The 26921-nt window shown below is 45.9% G+C and overlaps 1 protein-coding gene across 1 annotated transcript; it reads right to left on the bottom strand.

Annotated features, from left to right (window-relative positions):
• Window positions 1–1074: 1074 nt before the first annotated feature.
• On the bottom strand, window positions 1075–26671 carry Cep68 (centrosomal protein 68). Its single transcript, XM_047523224.1, has 7 exons — window positions 26555–26671; window positions 16914–17291; window positions 13842–15353; window positions 12349–12471; window positions 8627–8723; window positions 2287–2460; window positions 1075–1432 (listed from the first exon to the last, which is right to left on the bottom strand). Exons 2-6 carry the CDS (start codon window positions 17247–17249, stop codon window positions 2291–2293), a joined length of 2238 nt encoding a protein of 745 aa, XP_047379180.1. The 5' UTR covers window positions 17250–17291; window positions 26555–26671; the 3' UTR covers window positions 1075–1432; window positions 2287–2290.
• Between the last annotated feature and the right edge of the window lie 250 nt (window positions 26672–26921).

The raw sequence follows: 26921 nt of genomic DNA, 5'->3' as shown, positions 1-26921 counted from the left end.
ATTGGCCAGTTTGCTTCTATAAGGTTATCTCAATTTTTTAATAATACAGACTAATGAAAAAATTTTCTTTTAGTTGCTGATAGACCTTTATTTTATTCATTTATATGTGGTGCTGAGAATCTAACCCAGTCCTTTACACATGCTAGGCAAATACTCTACCACTCAGCCCCAGCCCCAGACTAATTTTGATGATTGTCAAACACTAGTAAGTGAACGGGTTTAATTCACTAAAGGTTACTCTACATACTCAGTGGAAAACCATGTTCCAGTTTATAGCCACATCAATGAAAAGGTAAAATGCGTCAATTTAAAAATAGAGTCCATTGGGCATACCTGTCTTTTTAAGAACTTATTTTTTGGGATAGAAAGCTACTATTGAATAGTTAATTGTGAATGGTTAACTTTTCATTATTAGAATTTACAGTAATTTTCTGGTGACTATAAAGTCTGAGAAATTTAGAAGCAGAAAAATCACATTTAATAATAGGGACTTTAGATCCTATTAATGTGTTTCTTTGACATTCATTCAAGGTCAAAACAACTTTTTAGGTATTTTTTTGAGAATCTCAAAAAGTTGTAGAATTAATGCTTTAATATATTTATATCCATGTATATTTTTCCCTTTTCTGACAAGGTACTTTAACACGCCAACTCCTAAGCAACAAAGAATTCCCTTTTATCCTTTATTGACAGCTTTAGTTTTTGTAGTGAACCAGACTGTGTGATCCTATCCATTCACTTCCCTGACCTTGGACTAGTCTCCAAGGGAGTAGGAGTGGAGGGACATGATCCTCCCAGAGAATTCCCTCACATTTTCTTTAAGATACTATGCAGGAAGGTGAAGACCCAAGCCCTGAAGATGGCAAAATATGTCATAATTGCCTGCAGTAGTTTATAGAGGTTCTATTCATTTACCCCTTTTCTTCTGCAGACTGAGGACTAAAATCTCATGTATATAAAATTTTCAAAAAGGAATTTACAAACCTAAGCCTCACTTGATCCCTTTGTATGCCTGAGAATACCAAGTGTTTGGAACCTTCTTTCTCAAAGCAGCCTTCTATGAATGATCTCAGCAGGCAGAAGAGTTTAGGAGCTTTGCTGTTTCGTTTCTTTTCTTTTTTTTTTTTTTTAAACAGGATACAGGGAGGCAAGACCTGTAAATCTTACTTTAACAGACGTTTCAAAGTCACATGCTTTCTTTAGAGAAGCACCAAAAAGAAAACTTTAGTTTGGAAGGGTTCTTTGTAAATAAAAACAGTAATTTAGTAGCCCTTACTTCAGAGAAGAGAAAGGCATTTAAAGCTAAAAATACATTAGAGTTATGCTTTCCCCTTGACTTAACTGTTAAATGGCTCTTGGAAGTACTTCTTGACAGTTTCATTCCCAAGGGTCAACTTTTGTCTGAAAGTTTCATCTCTGCCTGAGAAGATGCCTGAAAGAGAAAGCAGCATTTGTTACAGGCATGATGTTGCAGGAAGAAATAATGGCAATCACATGCATCCATTTCAGAACTAAAATGATAACTAAAATGATTACTAAAATTGCTTTTAAGTAAAAATGCAGGGACTCACTGCTGTTAACACAGCTACAGTGAATTCACTTCTAGAAAATCATTTTGCAGGGGAGGAAGTTTCAGAGAAAGTAAAGTTGTGAAATTGTGGAGTTTTGGGCAGTGGAAACCCAGGGTGGGTGTCAGTCAGCCCCTCTTTTCTCTTACCTCCTTTCCTAACTCTCCCTGTTTGACCTTTCGAGGAATGAAAAATTAAAAGTTGTACAATTTAAGTCTCGAAGATGTGTTTTATTCTGTCCCCCAGCCCTTGTTGGAAGGAGTGATGTGGGAAATTTGCAGAGACCCTTCGTGGCAAGGGGGTTGTGGTGTGGTGAGGTAGCAGTAACTCTAGGTTTCCATGGGCAGAGATGCTTGGAGATGAGCACAAAATTAGGTGGGTGAGAAGAGCCTGCAGGCCCTGTAATGGCGAAGTGTACTGTGCAGAAACAAAGTACGGGACAGCTTTGCTGCTGACGGGTAGGAATGGGGGAGAATGCAATAGGAATGGAAGCACAGGGCACTTTTGTTCTCAGCCGGCAGCAGGGGTGAGACCAGGCAATGAAGACACCGAAGTGGGCTTTCACTGCCACAGGAAGACGCACACCCTCTTTCCTGGCAATGTTAGCGACTCCTTTTTCAGCTCCACAGGCAGCCTTCCTCCAGCACTTTCAGCAGCTCTTATCCCTAATCAGCCCTGGGGTTAGAAGGCAGACTTTCTTCTGGGTTCCTCTACTTACCAGATTAAACCCCTTCACATGGACGGTCCTTTGCTGCCACTGGCTTACTGTCAGGGAGAAGGGTGCAGCCAGCCAGCATGTCCAGAGAGGCTAAGATAGAGTCGTAAAGGCGATCTGCATGGCTCTCCAGCTCGTCAGACTGCTTTGCGATCCTCCCAAGGACATCCTTTAAAACTAACAAGGAGGTTATACAAAGATACAGCATTTTGCTTGAAACAGGGCAGTGGCAATAGTTTCAGAATGCCCACCCATTTTTTTAAAACAGTGGTGCTCCAAGGACTTATGTGGCACTGGAGGATCTGTTAATTTTCTTTTGTTATTGCAGTACTGGGTAATTAATCCAGGGGCACATTCTACCTTTGAGTACTTCCTCAGCTCTTTTTATTATTATTTTGGGACAGGGTCTTGCTAAGTTATCCAGGCTGACCTAGAACTTGGAATCCTCCTGCCTCAGCCTCCCGAGTAGTTCAGATTCACAGGCATGTACTACCACACCTGGCTACATTGGTAACTTCCAATTAAAGCTAAGAATTCACTGGCTATACTTTGGAATTTCATAATTGACAGTAGAGCACAGAGACATGGCTTTCTGTTGAATGATATAATTTAACTTTATAAAGACGAGATAGGGCACATTCACATCCTGTCGGGCATAAAGCTTAAATAAAAACACGCCAAGATAACAGCTCCTATCAACTTTCATTGGCCTTGGGACTACCATTTCACATATGGGGGTTTGGTAATGTACTGGGGGATGCTTATGAACCCTTCTGTGGGTCCTAAGTGAAAAAAGACTTAAAATGATCTGAGAGCAGGCTGAGGCAAAACTGTTAGGCCAGGCTTCACTTAGTATTGCTGTGTTCATGTGAGGAAGGGATGGGCTATGGTCAGTACTTCGCACACGGTAGACTTTTTTTCCTTCAAAAAAGAATTTAGTTAAGCACAAAGGCTGCCTTAGCTTCCGGTGCCTTTATCAGCTGTGTTAACATGCTCCCTGGTTTCCTGCCACAGCTGCAACATCTGCCAACAGAGGAAGGGAAAGGGGGAAGCTGCTGTCTGCAGACAATGCTGACTGGATGGGCGGAAGGAGGAATACAGGCTGGCTGTGTTGAGATCAGCCCCTGGGGAAGCCGCATCGCTACGTCACCAGGCAAAGTGCTGTCCTGACAACTCTAGAGAGCTGGCGTGGCAGCGATGTGCAGTAGAGCTTGGCCGTAAGGGTGGATGAACTGGGTGTCCCCCGCCACCTTCAGACTTTGCTCAGCCTTCCTGTGTGTTGTCAGTGGAATTCAGGGCAACTTTTTGACTGTACTTTAATTTTAGACCATAGGGGTGAAGGAAGAGAGAAGCTGGAAAGGGAAATGAAGAAGAGAATCATTTCCCAGGATGGCTTTCATTTTTGCAGTATTGGGGATGGAATCCAGGGACACTCAACCATTGAGCTACACCCCCACCCCTTTTATTGTGTATTTTGAGACAGGGTCTCGCTAAATTGTTCATGCTGGTCTTGAACTTGTGATCCTCCTCTGCCTCAGCCTCCCAGGTCAATGGCATGTGCCACCACACCCAGCTCCTAACTTTTGTGTTTTAATGGAATAAATAAGAGTACTTCTAGCTGGCCATGATGGTCCACACTTGCAATCCCAGCAATTCAGGAGGCTGAGGCAGGAAGATCAAAGGTTCAGAGCCAGCCTCAGCAACTTAGCAAGATCCTGTCTCAAAATAAAAAGGGGCCTTGTTTAGCTAATGCAAACAGGTTCTGGTCATTTGACCCATAAGGAGTTGAGGTGCAAGACAGAACTGTTAACCTGTACAAGGAACTATGTAAAAGTGTGGAGGCCTTTGGCAGGAGGCTAAGATGGGGATCTCTTCGAGGGAAAAGTAAATTTAGGCCTCACAACCCTAGGGTTATACTTGAGGCCAAGTAAGAGTGGGCTCTGAAGCTGGGCAGGAGTGGATGTGCGCTGGCTCGCTCCCTTGGACAGGGTGCTCCAGGAGGAAGAAAAGTGTGAAGCATCAGGAGAAGCTTGTGATCTTCACAAAACAGCCAAGTGTACTGATGATTCCAGGCAGAGGACAGGGAAGGGCACTGAACCAATCTGAGAGCCTGGATGTGTATCTAAGAATGACAGATTCTAATGGAAAATCTCCTCTTCTGGCCCCTAAATTACCCCACGATCCCTTCTGAGAGCAGCAGTGTCAAGTGGGGTGTTCTTATTACACGCCAGCTACTGAAAACTGCTGGCAAACTTTAAAGTGAAGGTCAGTCCCACTTTCACATACGGCTTCCATGAGAAAAGAGGCTCCTGCTTTTGAGCTCTCTCCCTTCCTGCTCAGGCCCCCACACCTCCAGACTCTGACGGCAGTATGGCAGTATAGAGTCAGTTCGCAGGGGCTGCCTGAGGCCAATTCACAACTCTGTAAGGTAATAATAGCATCTATCTCACAGAGCTGTGATTAAATGAAAAAAAAAAAAAAAAAAAAAAAAAGCCAACTGTTTCAGCCCATGCTAAGTGTTCAGTAAAATGCTGGTGTAATTATAGCAGCAAAGAAGCTTGGCATACTGAGTTTGTGCCCTGATATAAAACCTAAAGAACAAGGGAACAAGGGAAGAGCCTGAACAAAGGCCTTCACGAGGCAGAGAATTGCAAAGGGTGCACATAACAAGAGATCATTTCCCTGCTTTAAACCCTTCAGGGGTCACTGTCCATTAGGACCCCTCTGTCGACTCAGTGACTTCCCTGGGTACCACTGACAATGTCTGGAAGTGCTTTGGGTTATCACACTGTGGGAGTGAGAAGGCTTACTGGCATCTAGTGGGGTCAGGGATGCTGCTAAACTTCCCACAATTGCATAGGAAAACCCTCTACAACATACAGCAACTGTGCTGGGGCTGAGAAACCTTGTTCTACACCACCTCCCTAGTACATGCCCACTACTCTTTTACGTGTGCCTCAAAAAAAGATGCCTTCTCAAAGCTCCTGCTCAGCTTTGCTTATACTGTTGGATTCCAGTGTAAATCTCTTATCACTCCAAAGCTGAGGCAAAAGACAGATGGGATCTTTAAGCATTTGTTTGTACACAGTCTTACAGGAAACGAGGGGCTACTTTGGGGAGTTCATCAGTTCAAGGCTTTAACCTCCATATCATACCTCTTTCCCTATAAGGACAAAGATGGATATAAATCGCAGGCACCTGGCACACTCAGAAGTTCTCTTCTTTTTTTGGCACTGGGGATTGAACCCAGGGTGCTTTACCACTGAGCTACATCCCCAGACCTCCCCCCTTTTTTTAATATATATTTTTTCTTATTAAAAATTTTTTTTATTTTTACAGACTGCATTTTGATTCATTGTACACAAATGGGGTACAGCTTTTCATTTCTGTGGTTGTACACAATGTAGATTCACACCGTTCATGTAATCATAAATATACGCAGGGTAATACTGTTTCATTCTATCTTTCCATCCCCCACCCCCTCCCACCCCATTTTCCTCTCTACCATCTAAAGTTCCTTCATTCTTCTCTTCCCCTGCCATCCCCCCTTGTTATATACTGTCATGCACTTATCAGAGAAAACATCCGGCCTTTGGTTTTTTGCTTAGCCCTTTTTATTTTGAGACAGGGTCTTGCTAAGTTGCTGAGGCTGGCTCTGAACCTGTGATCCTCCTGCCTCGGCCTCCCGAATTGCTGGGATTGCAGGCGTGCACCATCATGGCCAGCTAGAAGTACTCTTAGTCTCTGATTCTCACAGCACCAGTTGGGAACCCATCCTGCACAATGGCTTGAGCTTGGTTTGCATGCCACTGCCACCCTGTTCCCTCTCATCAATTTAATTCTTCATTCAGTCTAATCCATGAAAATAGGTTCTTCTCAAACTCCTCTTGATGGAACAAATCCTTCCCCAAAGCAGAATATAAGGCAGATAAACCAGAGTTTAACCTGAGCTGAATAAAGTGGGGAACCCTGAAGTGTTACCCATGGAATACCCCAGCCACAAATAAGGATTGTTAGGATATAACCAGGATTCCCACCCAGAACACTACCAGGGAACTACATAAGCAAATAAGTGCCATTCTTGCAAGTGTAATGCCTAATTTTTTTTTTTTTCCTTTAAAAACTTAAGTTCCGTTTCTGATAGGCTTACTTCTAATGACAGCTACCCCAACCTGGTTTTTCAGGGATGATGACGATGACTTAAGGAGCTGGCAGAAGTCCCCATGTGACTCTAAGGCAGGTGGGGGGTGCTTCCTGCAACACCGGATTCTCATCAGGGACAGCATGGGTCCCTGGGCCTGCTGCTAAGAAGGATTAAGCTCTAGTTAAATTAGAAGCCCAAGAAGCTGGGCACAGATGTACATGCCTGTAATTCCAGCTACTCTGGATGCTGAGGCAGGAGAATCTCAAGTTTGAGGCCAGCGTGGGCAACTTTGAGCTCTGTCAAAATAAAATGAAATGGCTGAGGACACAGCTCAAAGGTAGAGTGGTTGCCTAGCATGTGTGAGACCCTGGGTTCAATCCCCAGGACTGCAAACAAAATAGACAAAAACAAAACAACGACAACCAAAAAAACCATCAAAATAAAAACAACAACAACAACAAAAGCCCCTCAAGCACAAAAACACACTCATAGACCCAATGGAACAGAATAGAGAATTGGAAATTTACACATCTACAGTCAATTGATTTTTTTTTTTTTTTTAATATTTAGTTGTAGATGGACACAATGCCTCTATCTATTTTTATGTAGTGCTGAGGATTGGACCCAGTGCCTCAGGTGGGCCAGGCAGGTGCACTACCACTGAGCCACAACCCCAGCCACAACCCCAGCCCCCAGTCAGTTGATTTTTGACAAAGGCAGCAAGAATGCTGGTGAAAGTCTCTTCAATAAATGGTGCTGGGAAACTGGATATCCACATGTAGAAGACTGAAACATGATCCCCATCTTTCACCTTGTACAAAAATCAACCCCAAATGGATCACAGACTTAAACATAAGACCTAAAACTATGAAACTAGTAGAATAAAACATGAGAAAAGGCTTCAGGACATTGGACTGGGCCATTTTGGATATGACCCTAAAAGCACAGGCAATAAAAGCAAAAACTGACAAATGATTATGTTGATGAAAAGCTTCTGTACAGCAAAGGAAACAACAGAATGGACAGACCTACAGAATGGAAAAGGTATTTATAAACTAGTCATCTGACAAGGGATTAACTCCCAGAGTATACAAGGAATTCAAATAACAACAACAACAAAAAAATAATAATAATCTCATTTAAAAATGGTTAAAACACCTGAATGTTGACATTTTTTAAAAAAGATACACAAATGGGAAGAAATATATGAAAAAATGCTCAGTATTATTAATCATGATGAAAATACAACTTAGAAGCACCATGAGATATAATCTCACTGTAGTTAAAATGACTATTACCAAAAAGAAACAAAATAAAAAATAAAGGTGAGTATTTGGAAAAGGGGGAACACTCATACTGCTGGTAGGGATGTACATCAGCAGAGTTACTATGGCAAACAGTATGGAAGTTCCCCAAAATGCTACTGCCATGTGATCCAGCAGTCCTACTACTGGGAAACGAAAGCGTGTCAGAGGCGCCTGCACTCACATGTTCATGTTCATTCAGCACAATTCATAATCAACCTAGGTGTCCACTGATGGATGAATGGATAAAAAGAGTACATATACAGAGTGGACTATTAAAAGTATAAAAAAGAATGAAAGTCTGTCATTTCATATTCACTGATAGAACATTAAGTGAAATAAGTCAGATGCAAATTCTGGGGCCTGGGGTTGTAGCTCAGTGGTAGAGAGCTTGCCCAGAGTTCATGAAACCCTGGATTCGATCTTCAGCTCAACACACACAAAGGAAACAACAACAACAACAAAAACCTAATTCTGCATGTTCTCCTGTGGAAGCTAAAACAATCTTACAAAAGGGTAGGTATCTCTTTAATCACAGAATGATTAATGGGTATGGAGTACAGCTGCAGTGCCAATGATTTAACCTACAGCCTTGCCTATGCCACTGGGCTATATATCCCCAACTCCGCTTCTAGTGTTCTACAGCACAGAAAGATCACTGTGGTTGACAATAACTAACTATTATTTCAAAATAGCTTGTACGGAGGATTTTAAATGTTCCCAGCACTAAGAAATGATAAGTGTTTGAGATGATGAATATACCAATTACCCTGATCTGGTCATCACATCGTACACACACATTGAAATGCCACACTGTATCCCATAAATAGGTACAACTGTATGTCAATCAAAAATGAAAAAATCATGTTAAACAAAAATCCCTTAAGCATCTCACCTGGGGTATTATCCAATAGGCACTGAAGAAGAATCTCCCCCTTCTGTAAGACACTGTCTGTCAGAGACTGATGTTCATCTATATCTTTCTTAAATTGCTTAAGACATATAGGGAAAGAAAAGGATAAACAAAACTTCATTATTATGGTTTTATAAAACTTATTTAAAATGAACACCATGCAAAGTGGCTTGATTCCCCTAAAATGGAAGATACCAGCTGGTCTGTGGAATTCCTCAAGTAAACAGTGCACTAGTTTAACTTCATCTTCTTTGAGCCCCATTTTTTTTCCCGTTTAGTTTGACTGAGGCTGGCTCATGAACAGATTTCTTGTTGTGCCCTATCTTATGGGGTTCTCATCAACTCCCAAGAGTATGAGATTCCCAAAATAAACTCTTGTACTGAACCTGGTAAGTAAAAACAAGCAACGAATGTGGCATTAGTGACTGCTGGCAGCTTCTGCCTCCACCTCAGCAGACCCGGGGTAACTGCCTCAACACCAGGGAACTGGCAAGTTCCCCAAGCAGCTCATCTGTTTTTCCCTCACAGCTACAAGCTTTGTAGTCGATTGTTTTAATCTTCCTTTAGCCACTAAGGAGTGTTAGGTCAAAACTGACCACCTTTAATCCATGGGGCATAATTCAGTGTTTAACTCTGGTTTTTTTTTGTTGTTTTTTTGGTACTATGGAATGACCCAGGGGCACTTAACCACTGAACCACATCCCCGGTCCTTTTTATTTTTCAAGACAGGGTCTCATTATGTTGCTGAGGCTGGTACTAAACATACAGATCTTCCTGCTTTAGCCTCCCAAATCGCTGGGATTACAAGCATGAGCCTCCACACCCTGCTTGGTGCTTAACTTTTTGAGCATAATTTCATTCTTGGATTTACTATTTTCCTGGCTTCAGTCTTCCTTTACCCTGATACCTATACTTATTTTATTCCCTGATACTCTATGTAGTTTAGATGCTGGCCACGTTAGGATAGTGCAAAAGGGTCTGGGAAAGCCTCAGTTAAAATATGTGAACACAGGACTGGGTGTGGTGGCTTATGTCCGTAATTCCAGTAACTCAGGAGGTTGAGGCAGGAGGATTACAAGTTTGAGGTCAGCCTGGGCAACTTAGCAAGACCCTGTCTCAAAAAAATAAAAGGGTTGGGTCATTTCATTTCATTCCATTATGACAACAAGAATTGTTTCTGTGACACATTCGAGAAACATGACCTGCAAGCACAGAAACATATTCAGGGTCAGGGATCCCAGACTCTGATGAACATGGGAAGTATTCTTTCAACATGGAGAATCTGTGAGGTAGTGGGAGAAATATTCTTGGCTCTACTCAAGAACACACTAATGACTAATATTCCAATGTCCTCTTTCTGCCTCAAGAACTCAATGAGCTTGTCACTTCATACAAAAAAAGGTCACCCCAGCTGTCACCTTAAAAATAAGTAAATCTAATATGTGAACATGCACACTTATTTATACTAGTTGAATTTTTTTTTTTTTTTAAACTGGGGATTAAACTAGGGGTGATTTATCACTGATCTACATCCCCAGCCTTTTTTATTTTTTATTTTGAGACAGAATCTTACTAAATTGCCCAGGTTGGCCTCAAACTTACAATCCTCCTGCCTCAGCCTCCTGAGTCATGTGGATTACAGACCCACCACTGTGGTTTGACCTCCCAGCTTTTCAAGGCCTCAGCCTCAGAGTAGCTGAAATTATAGGCAGGCACCACCTCAGCCCTGTTATACTAGGTCTTGATCTAAGTAGGACCCAAGGTTAACTCACACATGTGCATGAACCACGCGGCATTCTGTGTGGGGAAGGGATTGATGCTATCTCACTTTTCACAGTTGTGTGACATAGGCTTAGGCCTCACTGATCTGCAGGAGCAAGTCCTGGCTCAGATCTCATCTGAGCAAGACAGTTGCTTCGGGTAGCCTGGAAGATGAGGTACAGAAGATGGCATGAGGGACAAAATGGAGGGAATGGGGTTAGCCTATCAGTGCCTGTCACGACAGGCTAGGAAAGGTCACTGAGATAAGTCAAAGGGCAATTCCTCTCCTCCTCTATAGATACATGCACACGTGGGGGAGTCTGTTTACAGAAGACCCTGAGACTCAGCCTTCCTCAAGCTCTTTCTGGAACTCAGACTGCCTCCCTCTATACTGAAGCAAACAGCATTCCTGAGGTGGGGAGCTGGCCTGCCTGCCCAAGCCCAGGCCAGATTTTGGTTGGCTCTGAGATAGAAAACAAAGGCCCTCCCTCCAGCCTGGGTGTGGTCCCAAACAGGCTCTGAGTCAGGGTGGTGCCAGGAACTAGTAAATCACACCCTCTTCTGTGGAAGATAAGGTCAGGTTTTAAGGTTGTACAATTTTAGAAAAAACCCTTTCTTAGACCAGCATCAGGCTCAGACCACAAATGCTGTCTCTGCCCCTCAGGAAGAAGTTACAAAGGCTTAACTGTATTAGCTGTTGTGACAGAACTTTCTGGGGAGGTCTTTTACCTTTTTTTTTTTTTCTCTTGGAGCTACTGTCTCCTCTCCTCCCCACTTTTCCTGAACTATTTCTCAGTCTTCAACCTCTCTTTCTCATGGGTATTCTGAAGAAAGCCCTCTCCCTCCCTCAGTTCAAAAGGTAACAGGTTTATCTAAAAAGATGCAGATGCTGGTCCCAGGAGGTAGAGGTTCCCTTTGATGTGATAAGGAGGCAACAGGGACTCAGATAAGAAAGGCCAGGTTGTCTTGGAAGAGGGGATCCCTGACCTTTGTCCCACTGTATCCCTTCCTCTCTCATAAAAGCTTTCCATTCTCCAAAGGTGGACGTTGAGACAGAAAGGTCTCCTCCAACCTCCACAAAACTGGTGTAGAATAAAACCTGCTTTTTCCTCACCAAATTTCCCCCTGAATTTTAGTGGAGTCTGATTTGCTCCACCAGCTTCAGGGTAAAAATTACATAATTTCAATACGCTTAATCCAATTCAATATGCTTAATACTCTCACAAAGAGGTATTTTTAAAATAATAGAACCTTAATGAAAAGGTGGTACCAAAAATTAAAAAAAAAAAAAAAAAAAACCAAGCTCACAGACACACAGAAGCAAACTGATGTCAGGTTTTTATTTAAATCTGCTTCATCTGAATGCCCTGTTGACATTCTGAAGTCAGTACAATTTCAGTTCAGACACTTAAAAACTAGCAAAGCCCATCAGAACGTCTATATCTGCATTGCTTAGAGTGGTAGCCACTAGACATTGTGGCCACTGGGCACGCAGCTAATACAAATGAAAAATCATAATTTCAACAATCATACATGACTAGTAGCTCTGTAACAGTGCAGATCAATAATTATAAACCCTTGGGATTCGGTGGGTTGTGGCTTAGTGGTACAGTGCTCACCTAGCACGTGTGAGGTACCGAGTTTGATACTCAGACCCATATATAAATTTTTTAAAAACTTATAAACCCTAAGACATTTGGAAAATCATAATGCAGAACACCCTAAAATATTTACAGTGTATATTTTCTTAATTCTCTCTGGCTTGGGAATCAACTAATGCATTTTACAAAGTTTTTAGCACTTAGAATTTGAAAAGCCCCTCTAATTAGTTTCAGGTAAAATAGTCAATTGAGCTACAGTTATTTGAGATTTTGTTTTGTGATTAAGTATTTTTGCAACCACTCTCGGGAGAGAAAAGGTCATTAGCCAGGACCACACATTACCCGGTAAAGCTGCAGAGAAGACTTGAGACCCGTAAGACTGGACCTGGATGGAGACCCAAGGTCAGTGACATCTGTGACATTATACAGCCAGTGGATCAGCTCTTCCAGCTGACAGCAAAACGTCTGTAGAGACAAATAAATGAACACTTGGGATTAGCAGCCAAACTCCTGTTTGTAATCAAAAGGTTAAAAATATCAGGATGATGCTGGGAGTGGCACACACCTTTTTAGAGCTTTCCTTCAGACTCCTCTGTCCTCCTCCCCTGCCTGTTCCCATCCCATGACACCCGACCTCCCTCTGCCCCCCAGGGGAATAAGAAGCCCCACTTGATTCTGTCTCTTTTTTAATCAGATGTGACACCAAATATGAGAGGCTAAGAAAATCCAGCCCTGCAGTCGGGGTGGAAGCTGCAAAGGCAATGGACTGGGACAGCCTAGAAGACGCATGTGGGTCACGGAAACCAATTCATGGAGCAGCAGCATTACTTTCAAACTGTTTCTATGGGAAAAGAGAAGGCTAAATAAATGACTAAATCCTGACCCGGATGAACCCATAGCTGAAAATTTTTACCACATGGTATTCCATCTTTTACCACAGAAGATAGCATGTCTGGTAACATTGGTCCTACCTGCCACACAGGACAAAGATAAACCATGTGACTTCACGCAGGTCAGAGCCCCCCTTGAACACTAGGACATGTTGGTAGCATGGGCTCACAGGCCGGGTGCCAGGCTGCAGTGTGGATGCGTGGTGGGCGAGCTCTTCTGCTGTTTGGTGGGGAAGCAGGGCAGTAGATGCCCTGAGAGTGAGGAAAGGCACACTCCTGAACCTTCACCCAGTGTCAGGACTACGCAAAGTCCTAATGTGGATTATTTAAATTAATCCATACAATATCCCAAAGAGGCAGGGTTCCACATTTCACAAAGAAGCAAACTCAAAAAGAGACTGAGCCAAAATTCCAGAGGTAGCAGTGCCGTGATTCACAATCCAGATCTGCCTGACCTGACCATACTATTCCAGCCAGGATTAACTGCATCTTCAGATTCCAATAGCAGCTAATGAAAGGAGGTTCAGAGGCAGAGAAGTCTAGGACATGGGTCACCCCTTACTTTGTGGAGTACACCACTGTGGCAAAGGAAGCGCTGAGAAGTCCTGTAGTTGAGACCCACTACCTTTGCAAAGCCCAGTGTTTCCTAAGGGTATCTGCACAAGAACCCTTTGTGCAGAATACCTGAGAGGAAAAAGCAGCCAGGGCTAGTGGTTAAGAGTCAGGCTCTGCAGAATCCATCTGGGTCTGATTCCTGGCCTTGGTCCTAAACTCTCTGCCTTCTTCTCCAAATAGTAAAATGATAACAGTACTTATTGAACTGTAAGCACAGTGCTGGGAACATGAAAAGTACCAGTCACTGTCAGCAAGTTTTATTGTGAAGTTTGTGGACAGGGGAAGAAGATAAGACAACCCCCTGACCCCTACCCCGCCCCAGGTCCTTACCTGCACACACTGCACCAGCGAGGCTTTCTCCTGCTCTTTTCTGGGATCCTTCCTTTCAGCATCTGGGTCTGAGTATGGCCACCTGTCCAGCATTGCTGGCAAGGAGGGGTGTGTTTTCAGCAGTCTAGAGGAGACCCCAAGCACCTGGCTGCTCACCAGACTGCCTTCCCCTGCAGAGTCTCGGGCCTGAACAAAGTTATGCAGGCAGCAGTGATTCTGGCCCTTGGGACCTCCAGGTCCTTGGAGGACAGTCCCAGAAGGAAGTTGACTCTGGCTGGAGTCCGATGGGAAGGAAGCTGGCCCATCAGTATCTGATACTTCCAGGGAGCTCTGCCCCTCAGCAACTCCAGTGGGCAGAGTCACCAAGGTGGAAATGGCACTTAGATAGGAAACCAAACTGGAAACCTGCGTCAGCTGAGTGGGCAGGGCAAGATACTCATCATCACTCTCCATCTCTTCTTCTGGTTTCCATCCAGACTCCATGCAGTTAGGGCAGTGGACACTCTGGCTGGTCTTCTTCTCCCTCTCTGGCCTGGGTGACGGCCACCTTCTGTCTCTTGTCCTCAGCTGGGGAGAGCCCAACTCAAGGTGTTTACCCCCAGGAAGCCTGTCCTTTACACCGCTCAGGGCTGTCTCTCTGCTTTCCCAAGAGGCAGCTCTACTTCCTGGGACTCTAGGGGTAGATGCAAGCGGGCTGCAAGATGCTAGGCTCACTCTGCCCTGCTTCTGGGGCACTCCAGAGGGACACTGCTTAAGGCTTGGCTCTCTGGGCCCAGAAAATGGCAAGGTAGGGGCCTGTGCTGGTGGGCAACTGGGGGAGACATTAGGGGGTGATTTGAGAGTACTTGCTGGAGAGACCGAGAAGCTATCCAAGTCTACACCTGAGTCCTGCAGGACAGGGTCAGCCGGCACATGGCTATCAAGTTGCTTTGGGAGCTGAGGCCCAGGCCTCAGTGGGTAAGTATAGTTCAACAGGTCTTCGTATTCTTTATTTGGGTTCCAGAGCGGGGAGTGGCGATCAGGGGAAGGAGGCAAAGAATCCGGAAGCACACAGGCCCAGTACTCAGCCTGGAAGGAGAGGCGCCTCCGGCCCAAGCCAGTAGCATCACACCCAGAAGCCGCAGACTGTGATGACCACTGAAGCTGAGGCCCTGACCCCGCTAGAGAAGGGGAATTCTGAGGGGCAGCCAGCTCTGGGGAGGAGTGGGTCTTGGCAAGACCATGAGTTTCCACATTTTCCTGCTGACTCTGGAGACTGCTGCCTGAGGAAGAGGCAGAGTCGCTGTAGCTAGACAGCTGAGGGGCAGCAGCCCCTGGGCTTACCACGGATTTCCACCGTGATGGGAAAGGGAAATGCGAGATTCGAGGCTGTTGGCTGAGCACCCAGGGGGAATCAACTGGGGAAGGGTCATCTTCAGTATCAGTGTCATGTCCTGAGCAAAGAGCTGTAGTTCTGGGGATGTCAACATTCTGAGGTAGCTCCCGGGAGGCAGAAGGCTTGGTCTCCTCCATCTGCAATGGTAAGAGGGACAAAGAGGCACTCAGGTGAAAATAATCAAAACCAATTTCTTTTCACATGACCACCCAGGAGTCTTCCTGTGGATCATTATGGTATTCAGGGAAGATCTTAAAATGTTAAAGTCTGTGGCCAAGAAGCAGAGTGCCTGCTGCTAGTGGCCTAGCAGACTGAGCCTGCCCTAAGCAGTCTTCCCCACAGTGGATATCCATGTCCCTAGTCCTTTCAAACAGTTCTTCCTCCATGGATACCCAGTTTGTGAGCAAGCAAAACCCAGCTCTGTCATGTTAATACTGGAAAGCACTGCCCATTCTTTGTGAATTGAGTCCTGGGCAATCATTCTGCTGCTTAAGGAGATCCAAACCCAGCAGGCCCCACCAGGCTGCACCCTGCTTAACTTGCTCCCCAGTGGTAAGTGAACTCTGGCAAAATAGTCCCTCACCTCAGCTTCTTCACTTTGTATGTTTAATCAGTTCAGTGAGAAATTCGGCCTCAAAGAACAGCTTTTAAGGGATGGGCTTTGGAACCAGACCTGAACCAGTCTCAACTCCTAAACTCTGTCGCCTTCCAGAGCTAAGACTGAGCCTCACTTCTCTGGTGTGTAGAGTGGGGAGGGAGGAAAGGGTCACTGATTTCATGGAGCAAAGCATGCGGGAAGAACCCAATGCCATCAGGCACTATGATAGTGAGCAAACTCACTCTGGTGAAACTGCCCACATCTGGGCTGGCTGGCCTACCTCCTGTCCCACCACATCAGCTCAGGTACCTACAGCTCCCAGCCCCTTGCTCCCAGTTACAGGCTTTCCAGCCTCGTTTCCTCCCAGTTACACTCGGGAGTCCCACCACAGTAGGTGGCCCATGGAGGAAGCAAGTAGAAGCCAAGGTCACAATGACATAAAGAACATCAAAGCCATTCCTAGGAAAGGTTTTGGCAAGCAGGATATAGAATGTCAGAACTGGAAGGGACAGATCATTGGGGTCACCTTCCAATTATAAAGAGGCCTTGAATGTGACTTGGCCACATTCTCAGAACCTACTAGGATTCCCTGTCCCAGGTAACCTCTTAGGGTCCCTTGTAGTCAGAGGCCCAAGAGATTCTCCTTAGCCACAGAGTGCTGCCCATCACCGGGGCTCCAAGGTTCTGACAAGTCTCCTGGTCCCAATGGAATTCAAGTCTCAGTGCCCTCAGAAGCCCAAATGTCCCAGGGTCCTCCTGAATCCTTCAAATCACCAACTCAGAAACACAACAGGGCTCCTCCTGTCAAAGGTCCCCTGGCATAGCCCTCTGGGTAGCAAGTTCTTGGCCATACCATTACCAGTCCTCAAAAATCACCAGTTGAGTTCTTGAGGAACAGGAGACACCATGGACAAACTGCCCTGCTGGCCCAGAGGCCCATCTCTCTAAGAGAGCCTGAGACGGTGAGCCTCATTCCCAGCTCCTCCAACTCTCCAACCTGCACCATGGCTGGGAAAGGATGTCCGATGGTGAGGAAAGGCACACACGCTCCAAGGACAGCACTGTGTCAGTGCACAGTCCTGTTTGCCTTACTACCTACCTGGCTTTCCACAGAGTGCAAGAGGTCTCCGGTTCCCAGGCTGGCAGGAGGAAGCAGGCCACTGGGGACAGGCCTAGACCTATCAGCTACCAAGGCTCTGCTGGCAGCATTGGCCTGTGGCAGGTAAGCTCTGCAGGTGCCAGCAGGGGCAGGCAGTCCCTCTGCCCCCCACACAGGAGAGGCTGGCCCTCCCTCAGCCTCTAGGCACAAGGGCTGCTCCTGGTTCATGGGCCCCGGCACATCCACAGTTTGCTCCCCATGGCTCCATCTCCCACAGGACTGGGCCTTGGCATCTGCAGATACTTCCAGCTCTGCTTTTTCTTCACCCAGGGCCATGGAGCAGTCCTAGGTCAGGGCTCCCCTGAAGCCTTCCACTCCCTACAGAACAGGGCAAAAGGAGAGAAAAACAGATTTTTCTATATCCAGGAAACCTTGGTTTTTAATGTTTAAGGCAAACATTTTGGCCAAAGGAAAAAAGAAAATGGTGATTACATCCACAGGGAGTGCTAGGTTTTCCTCGGCTTCAGAAGTTTCAAAGGGGACATAGAAGCACATTTTGTCCTCTGCTTTTATAGTGGCTGGTACTATTGTCCCCAGCAGGAGGAACCCAGGAGGGTCAGTAGAGGTGTTAAGGTACAAAAGGCTTGGTCTGCCTGCAGCCCGACAGTAGCCGATCAGTGGAGATGTCGGGCAGTGGTAGAGAAGGAACTTTATGTATGATGATAAGCTAGCTGATCGGGAGATGGAGGACCATCTTGTCCTGAAATGCCATGCTCCTGTGAGGCTGATTTAGGGGCAGCTTATGTAGGAGATGGATGATGGTAGGCTGGTGGGTGCCTTCAGACAGGTGGAGGTTTGTGGTCAAAAGATACAATCCTATCCTAATCACTAGACATTTCTTCAGTTCTGCAACTCTGAAGAACAAAGAACAAAGGTTTTAATTTCCTTAGGCTATTCTTGTCACTGCTTGGTTTGCCCACATGCAGTTCCTGACATATTACACAAAGGACAGGCTAGAGGGGGCAGCGGCCCCAGACCCCCTTGCTGAGCACCGAACTCACAGCAATGAAAGAAAACATACTTCACCTGTTTACTGTGGGGGTCACATGAAGTTTGATAGGGTGTCTGGAGGATACTGCCTGAGTGCTCAGCTTCTCAAATCCAAGTCAGAGTCAAGGTTAGTGCCCTGTCCACGTCATCTTTTCATGCAGTCACTTTGACTCAACCCCAGTGAATCAGAGACCCAGCTGGGTCCTCTAGGTGCACAACCCTACAGTGATTCTGTGTCACAACAGCTTGTCTGCCCTTTGGCAGGCGGTTGGGCCTATCTCTAGCCCTTCTACCCTAGAGAATAGCAAGTCAGGGCATGCCCTGCCCTACTCTGGACCCAAGGAAAGGATACTTTTTATGGGGCTTAGCTCTGCCCGGCAGAGGAGGCAGGGCCCTCTCAGAGCATAGAACCACATGCCCAGACTGTGAACCAGGTTGGGCTTCTCATTCTAAGAATGGCCAGGGACCTAGAGTAGAGATCAGTAACGCTTTTCAAGCTAGCCTGTTTTTTTTTTTTTTTTTTGGTCATTGTTACTAGGAATTAGATCCAGCACTCTACCACTGAGCTATATCCCCAGTCCTTTTTATTTTCAGACCAGGTCTGGCTAAAATGCTGAAAGTCTTGCAAATCTGCTGAGGCTGGCCTTGAACTTGCTGTTCTCCTGCTTCAGCTTCCCAAGTCACTGGGATTACAGGTGTGCACTCATTGTGCCTAGAGCTAGCCTGGGTTGATGTTGATGGCTGATGGAAGCTCTGAACACCAGGTGGTAATGGTGAGACTGGGGTTAGTCCATGTGAGAGGGAGATCCAGGTGGGCAGAAGAACACAAGTTGGGCACTCAGGGAAAAGGAAAGAAATTGGAGCTGGACCCGCAAATGAAAAGATATCTAGGACAACTTTTGGTCCAAGCTGGTCAGCCAGGGCTGCTGCTAGGGTAGGATGGTGCTGGGCTGAAAAAGAAGACCAAATCTGGGAGGACTTGGAAGGGAGGTAAGGTAACTGGGAAGACGCAGGATGTCGGCAGCCACCTGCAATGCACTCAGACCAACCTCAAAGCTCAAACGTGGACAGAAATAGCTTTGTTTCCTCAGAGACTGGAGGCAAAGCATGAAAGGGCAGGCGCTGCTGGCAGCAGGGGAGGCTGCCAAGGGGGAGGAGGCCACAGCTGCAAGTTCATCATGCTTGGCTCACATGCCAGGAAACACACAAGGGTGAGAACCACATACACCTGAGACCACCCCATACTAGAATACGAGAGATACGGGAGTCCTTCCTAGGCACATGAGGCTCCGGCCCACTTGAGAAGTGACCCTTCAGAAGAGCAAGCACTTCACAGGCACACTCATTTAATGCTCATAAGTAGCAGATAAGGCAGGAGTTAGTCAGAAAACCAATTCTGGTTTTGGAAAGGTAATACATGGCTCAAATATAAAATGCACTACAGATGTAACAGTCTCTCTCTGCCCACGTCCCCTGTTCCTCCACTGCAATGAGTTGGTGCATGCAGAACATTTCAAACACTGGCTGGCACAGCACATGCACTAAGAGTCAGCTCTATCAACAGTGTCGTGGGGGCACTGGCAGAATCAGTGTTAACAGGTCACTTTACAAGGAAGGAACAAAGGAGTGACCCAGGAGAAAGAGCAGTCAACCTTTCATATAAATCAAAATATTTATCACTAGATACTCCCACAAACACAGGTAAGCCATCTTGCTTTTTCTGTATGACTCCTGCAGCATGTGTACACAAACATAATTATCTATTTTAGTTGCTTTTCAAAAACAAAACATTTTGGAAACTGTTGCATATCAACACACAGGCTTCCTTATTCTTATTCATCACTGCACAGGATATGCTCTAGTTTATTTCACCAGACCCTTATTAATGGGTATTTGGGTTATGATGAATCTTTGCTTCTACAAATAATGCTGTCGTGAATAACACATCATCCACACACATGCTGGTGCATCCACAGCACAGCCAGCCAGAAGCAGAAATGCTGAGGTGCAGAGGACCTGCATACGTTGCCAGGAGCCTCTGGGTGCTGTCAATCCAGATTCCCACCAGCGCAGCACTCCATTGCAGGCAGGGCGTCCTCTCACTTCATGGATGGGGAAACCAAGGCTCAGGGGTCAAGTCCAGGGTTGTCTGACTCCAGAACTCAAGCTCTTTATGAACCAACCGGGAAATCAGTGACAGAAGAAAAGCACAGAGTAGGAGGAGAAGACTGGTAGAAGGACAGAGGGACCAAGCCCTGCTGAAACAGTGATTTTCACGAAGCTACATCCTCACCTTGTGGCTCTTCAAGAAACTGCACATGAAGACATTTGCCGGTAAGTTCTGATTTCACAACTGTGGGAATAAGCTGAGTCCACAAGCTGGAGAAATTAGGGGACGGGCTGAATCTAACCCACAAGCCCTGATCGCTACTCTTGCTCCATTCCTAAAAACTCTCTCAATGTGGCCACCCTATGACCTTCATTAAGAGGGCTGAGACTGTGCTCGAGTAAGATGAAGCTGGGGAAGACAAGTGCTGGGGAACACTTTGCTTTGAGGATGTACTGTCTTGTCTGGACCTCACTGTTCAAAAGAGGAGACCCTCTTATCCTGGGGAAAGGAGCGTGGAGAGCTATAGTAACTGTTCTAAGCTGTTCAGGAGACACCCTTAAGTAGTTCACAAGGGCATACACAAACCTACACTAGATTTACCAGTGTGGCCAGAGGTCCTTCATCAACCGGGTAAGGAGGTCTGAAATTCAATGATTTTCATGAAAACAGTACTTATAAAAGAAAAACAGAACACAGACACGATGTGAAAGAAAAGAACAAAAGCAAGTATACCTTCCAAATTGTACATGAAATGCTACTAAAAACAAAGAAAGGGAGAAACTGACAGGGATAGAGATAATGAGGGGAAAGTCCTGGATGTATTAACTGTTGCATGGGGGTGGGGCTTCTGCTTGGACCCTCCTTCTAGACAGAGTGTGTCCCTCTTGGAGCAGCCCAACAGAGTGCTCACACTGAAGAGCACCACTTGCTACGTTGGCTGATCAGCTTTAGCGTGGGGTCTATGTGTTCTCAGGCCACAAATTCAAAGTGTTCTGGACTACAGTAGTTCCAAGATGGAGCAGAGACCTTATCTGGCCTCCTTCCTAGTGGAAAAGCTTCAGGAGATGGTGCTGAGTGACAAAGAGGCATCAGAATACAGACAATAAGCAATGAATCACACCATCACCTGAGAATGTATGAACATACTACAACTGCCCTGTCCCTCTCCAAACCAAGAGACAGGCCACATAAGCTTTGCATATTCTAGGGACAACCTGGACTTTGCTATTAAAATCCTCCATTAGTTTCCAGGATCCAGAGGCTATGACCCACAAGATATAATTAGGAGTGAGGTAGGCTTGGCTTACTCTTGCCCTACAGTAAAAAAACGCTCAGCACCACGTATGTGGTAACGTTCACTCTGTAAGCCCGGCCATCTGACCCTTCCTGCTATCTGCTAATCACCCTCAGGCAGTCCTGTCACAGCTGCCAGGCTAGCTCCCACTCATTCCTGTCCAGGACAGAGAAAAGAGGACTGGGAATGAGGCATGGAAGCTGATCCACTCTTGACTAGATCATTCAAATAGAAAAATAATCCACTAGGGAGCCATTTTCACAACAAAATAGGACTCTTCTAAGGATTCTTTCAATCATGAACTCCCTTTATAACAATCCCATTTATCCCAACTTTGTCCAGGACATTCCTTTCCGGCAGGGGTCTATCTGTGCATCTGAGTCAACTGATGGCCACCTTTGCTGGGGCCATGTATTGCTTCACAGAGTAAGACTTACCAGTTCTGGGCTCCTAACATGTTTTCACAGGAGCCACAGGTATAGATAAAAATGCCATGAATACACAGTGGCAGAACGTGGCCAATGAGCCATATGAAGAGGCTCTCCCTGCTCCTCCTCCTCCATGAGTATGAACAAAGGCAAGGGGACAGGTGGGAGGTAGGATCCACAGGGCAGGTAGCTGTGCTCAATACTTCTGGGGGAACTGGATTTATAGGAGAAAAAAGAGTGTCAAGGCAGAGGCCAATCCAGACAGGATAGCAGCATGAAAGGGAAATAGTCACAAGAGGTGATTTTGAGGTCCACCTCAGAGCAGAATTGGTACCAGGAAAACTGTGACTGCAGGCTGGACAATGGAGGTCAACAGTCAAGAGCAACTGCTGTTTCACCTGCTGCTTCCCTGGCTGCCATCCCTCAGTCCTCCAGACCAGCCCATCCTTCCCTGCAGGTGAAATCAAAGCACAGTGAAAATGAAGACAAGGCGCAAAGCTACAGAGGGATAGAGTGAGGCACTTCCTGAACCCTTAGGCACTGATATCCTCCTTCTCTTCTTCCCTGAGGCTACTTCTTTAAGTTCTGCTTTGGATCCACAGAACAGAAGGAGCTATGGGAGGAGACACTGGGTCCCTGTAGATCATTATGCTGGGGAGGGCATGAGCCAGGCTGCCTGTCTCCTCACTTTCTCACCCACTCACCTCTTGGCTGACTGACTAGAACCACCAGCCAGCCTCACAGCAAGGCCAAGGTCTGTAAATGGCTTCAGAGACATGCAACTGCTGTATCTACAAGAAGCATGGCTGAGCTCCTAGTCACCACCCCCCAATCCCGAGTTCTTGGGCCTTCTCCCCAGTCAGTAGAGTATCTGGATCAAAGTTCAAAGAACAAGGAAGCTGAGGACTAAATACTGAAATAAATGTGTTCAAATTAATTTTTCCCACCAAAGAGCAAGCAGAAAAATAGCTTTCCTGTAACACAATTCACTCCTGCTGTCAGGAGCTGTACTGGGACCACATGGCTGTGTTTCACAGGCCACTGTATTTACTATACTGACAGTTTTCTAGGAGGCTATCAGGCTACACAAATAAGACTAATAAGAATCATATTGATTTTCTCAAGAGATACTATGAAGAATGCCACTAAGTGTACTATAATGTCCTCTTTGGGGAACCCATGAAAGAATAATTCTATGATCTCAATAATAGAAACAGTCAGTTTTTACTTTATAGGTATTAGCAGAATGTATAAAAATTTCCCTCTTTGCTTTGGCTGCCAGGAAGGTCAGAGCTAAAGAGGCAGTCCCATCTAACTAAAATGTACAAGACAGAGGCACACCCCTTTGGTGCTAATCTCTCCCTTGATTTCCTCTTACTTTCCTTTCAACCTACCTGTCTCAATTACTTTTATTAAAAATCCTGTTATAATACAAGTACCTCAAATTCCTCAAATCATTTAACAAGATAATGGACTTGCTAAGAACAGAATAAAACAATAAAGAGAAAATCCTAAGTATAAGATTTTATTCCAATACCATTAGAAAATAAAACATGATGGGGCTGGGGATATAGCTCACTTTGTAGAGTGCTTGTCTTACAAGCAAAAGGCCCTGGGTTCAACCCTCAGCACCGCAAAAAACAAAAAACAAAAAAACCATAATGGATTGGGGGTGTAGCTTGGTGGCAGGGTGCATGCTTCACATGTACCTGGCCCTGGGTTTAACCCCAGTTCCAAATAATCACCATGGCCACCACCACCATCACCCCAATAAAACCTATTTACCTTCTAAAAGGTAAACACAGAAGAAATACTTACTCTATTTTATGGAATGAAGTGCTGTCCAATTCGAGAACTCCCAAAATAAAATCAATCTTTAAACACACAAAAAAGGCAAACAGATACGTAGGTTAGTACTTCACTATTCCAAAGTGTGATCCAGGACCAGCAGCATCCATATCCCTTCAGAGCTTTTTGGAAATGCAGCCAGGTCTTTCCTACAGCCTTGGAACCAGAACCTGCATTTTAGCAGAATCTCCTGATGACCTGTTAACCACACTAATGGTTCAGAAACACCAGGCTGGTAAGTAGGATGGTCTTGCACAATGGTTTTATAACCACTGAACAAGTACACACATGCCAGGCACACAGAAGGAAATGGTCCTTGTCCTGAAGGCCTCTGTAACAAGGCACTTGAAAAAGGTCACACACCTGGTGGCAATTTTTTAATGGCTAATTATGAAATGTCTCAGCTTAAGGGTATTTCCAGAAAAACACTATTGTGCCTATATAAAAACATACATGTGGCTATACTAAAAACATAATCACATATTTGAACTTCTCCTGTGAATTACAAGAAAGAAGGGGAAAGAAGGTACTTGTTTTGGAGATGCCAAAGAATTTAAAGAGAAGCCAACATGCCAAGGGGGACTTACAGCTGGAAGGAAATTACACTTCAGCCTGTTTCCTGTACAGATGAGGTACAGGAAAACCTGGAAGAGGGGTAGTACCCCCCATGGGTTGCATCTGGCACCTGCAGGTCAGCCAAAAGATCTAAAGCCAACAGGAAGACTTCTTCACTTTTCACATGTCTATGAACAAATTTAAAGACAGGAAGCAGTTTCTTCATGAGAATAGATTTAGTTCTCAGGAGGGAAGCCACTCAAAGTTCACCTACATAAACTCGCCTCTTGCCAAAGACTTTTTCTAGCTGGATGTGGTGGTATACTTCTGAAATCCCAGCAACTAAGGAGGCTGAAGCAGAAGAATGGCAAGTTCAATGTCAGTCTCACCAATTTAGCAAGGCCCTAAGGAACTTGGTGAGACCCTGTCTCAAAATAAAAAAAAGACTTTTTCTGTCTCTCATCCTAAAGACTTTTTGTTAGTCACATCAGGACCCATCTATTTCACGCCTCTGTTGTCACACGACCAATTCGAGTAACAGATCACATCAGTGGCCAGACTTGGGGGCGCACACCTGTAATCACAGCCTCTGGAGGCTGAAGGAGGAGGATTGCAAATTCGAGACCAGCCTCAGCAACTTAGCAAGACCTTGTTTCAAAATAAAGAATAAAAAGGGACTGGGGGTATAGCTCAGTGGATAAGTTCCCTTGGGTTCAATCTCCCATATCAAAATAACAATAACAATAATAATAAGAAGAATAAAAGTCTACTGTGTTACTTGGTCAAACTGTTATTTGGCACCCAATCAATCTCTAGTAGGTGGTAAGACTGTAGAAACATAAACGGATAATCTAAGGAATATTTTTACCACGAGGAGAGAATCAGCAAAGGTTTAAGGGATTTTTTTTCTTTTTTTAATTCAAGGATCAGATAAAGCCCCAAAAGAAGAGTCTGAAGGGTAAAGTACTATACAGATTTAGTATTGGTGAGTCTGTTCAGTATCTGTTTGTTTTTATCCTGCTAATAGCTACTAAATTTCCTTTATGCCACGAACTATCTTAGGCATTTTATTATCAGTATTTAACTTAATCTTCATAACCCACGGGATAGGTACTATTACTACTCCCATTTTACAAACGAGGAAACTGAGGCTTAAGAGAAGTTAATTTACCCAGAGTTGTTAACTCAGCAAATCGGCAGAGCTTTAGTCTGATTTGACTTAGCCTGAACTCAGCTACCTCCCTATCCTGAGAGAATTAATTGGTCCAACAAGTTGAAAGGAATAAAAGTTTTTGTTTTACCCACTTTTGGCTCCACTGCTGCTTTTATTTTCTACCGGGTTCCTTACATTACCGAGTGCCTTCATCATCCGAGGGGCTGGGGAAACCACAACACAGAGATATGTGTAAAAGTGGCCAAAAAGAGGGCAGTGATTACCAGTTTCAGAAAGGGGAAGAACTTTAAAAAGAGGTGAAATTGAGTCCCTTGCTCTTTTCTATACTGAGTGGACCAGAATTTACCCAGATGTTGAAGAAAGGGCGTGGAGGGAACAAGGTGAAAAGTAGACTTGTATTTCCTTTAACCAAACCCAGAGCAAACTGGCCCAAACCCTTTGTCATCCCTCAACGTCTGAGAGCTGTTTGGGTTAAGCCAAAACTACTTCCCTCCCTGCCCTCGCCACCACGGGTTCCCAGGGAGGTCCAATCGGCTCTGCCTCTGGCAGGTTTCCGCTCACTTTTATTACAAACAATACACTGAATCCAACCTAGTAATTATAAAGGGTCTGTAATAGGTTTTGGACGAGCACCCCTGGGCTGCTAAGGGCAGTTCTAGTGATGACAGCTGGAAAGGGTAGCTAAAAAGTGAGACATTTTGTTTTTCTCGGCGATAGGAAGGTATCGCTCTTCCTAGCCCTGGCATCAATCCCCAGGGAGCGAGCGAGAGACAATCGTTCGTCTCGATCTTTCCAGTGGGAACGACGCTGGGCTGCGTTCTCCGCGATCGCGCAGCAGGGTTCCCCCGCGCGGAGGCCGACCGCCGGCGCAGCCGCGCGGCCGCCAGATGTGTGGACACGCGCTCGCTCCGCAGGCCTTTGCCGCGCACGGCCGTTCCCCAGCGCGCCTCCCGCCCCTCACCTCGGCCCGGTTCGGTATGCAACATGGAGGCGAAGGCAGGGAGCGCCCCCACCCCCGGGAAGCCTTTGTGCCCTCCAGACCGCACGGCCCGGGCCTCGCAGGCCGCCCGGGAGAGACCGGAGGGAGCGGAGGAAGCCGGACCGCACGCGCGGGGGGGCTGTCCGGGGCGCTATTCCCAACGACCAGCACCCCGACACGTACGTCAGACACAGCCTACTCACCGCACCGCGAACCTTCGCACCTCCTGAGCAGCCCCGCAGTCCCATGCGGCAGCCCGAGGCGGGGGTCCTCGGCAACGACCGTGGCCCTCCCGCCAGTGCCCGTAACGCGGGGCGGGACCACGCACCGGCCACGCCCTTCGGCCCGCTATCTCTCACTCCCCCGAGCAGCCAATCCCAGCCTTCAGTGTGGAGAATCCACCAATACACAGCCCGCTTCGACGAAAAGAGCCCGCCCCTTACATCGCCCTGGCCTATGGGAGACCGTGTCTTCTTTGGCGGCCGGCCGTCTCTGCCTTAGGCGGTCACAGCTCGGGTTCACCTCTTCGCGGCGTGTGGGGTCGTGGGAGGGCTCGTGGACTAGGGGCTG

Source organism: Sciurus carolinensis, chromosome 13 (genome assembly GCF_902686445.1).
Source record: "Sciurus carolinensis chromosome 13, mSciCar1.2, whole genome shotgun sequence".
NCBI classification, from domain to species: Eukaryota; Metazoa; Chordata; class Mammalia; order Rodentia; family Sciuridae; genus Sciurus; species Sciurus carolinensis.
This window is presented reverse-complemented; position numbering and strand designations above follow the sequence as displayed.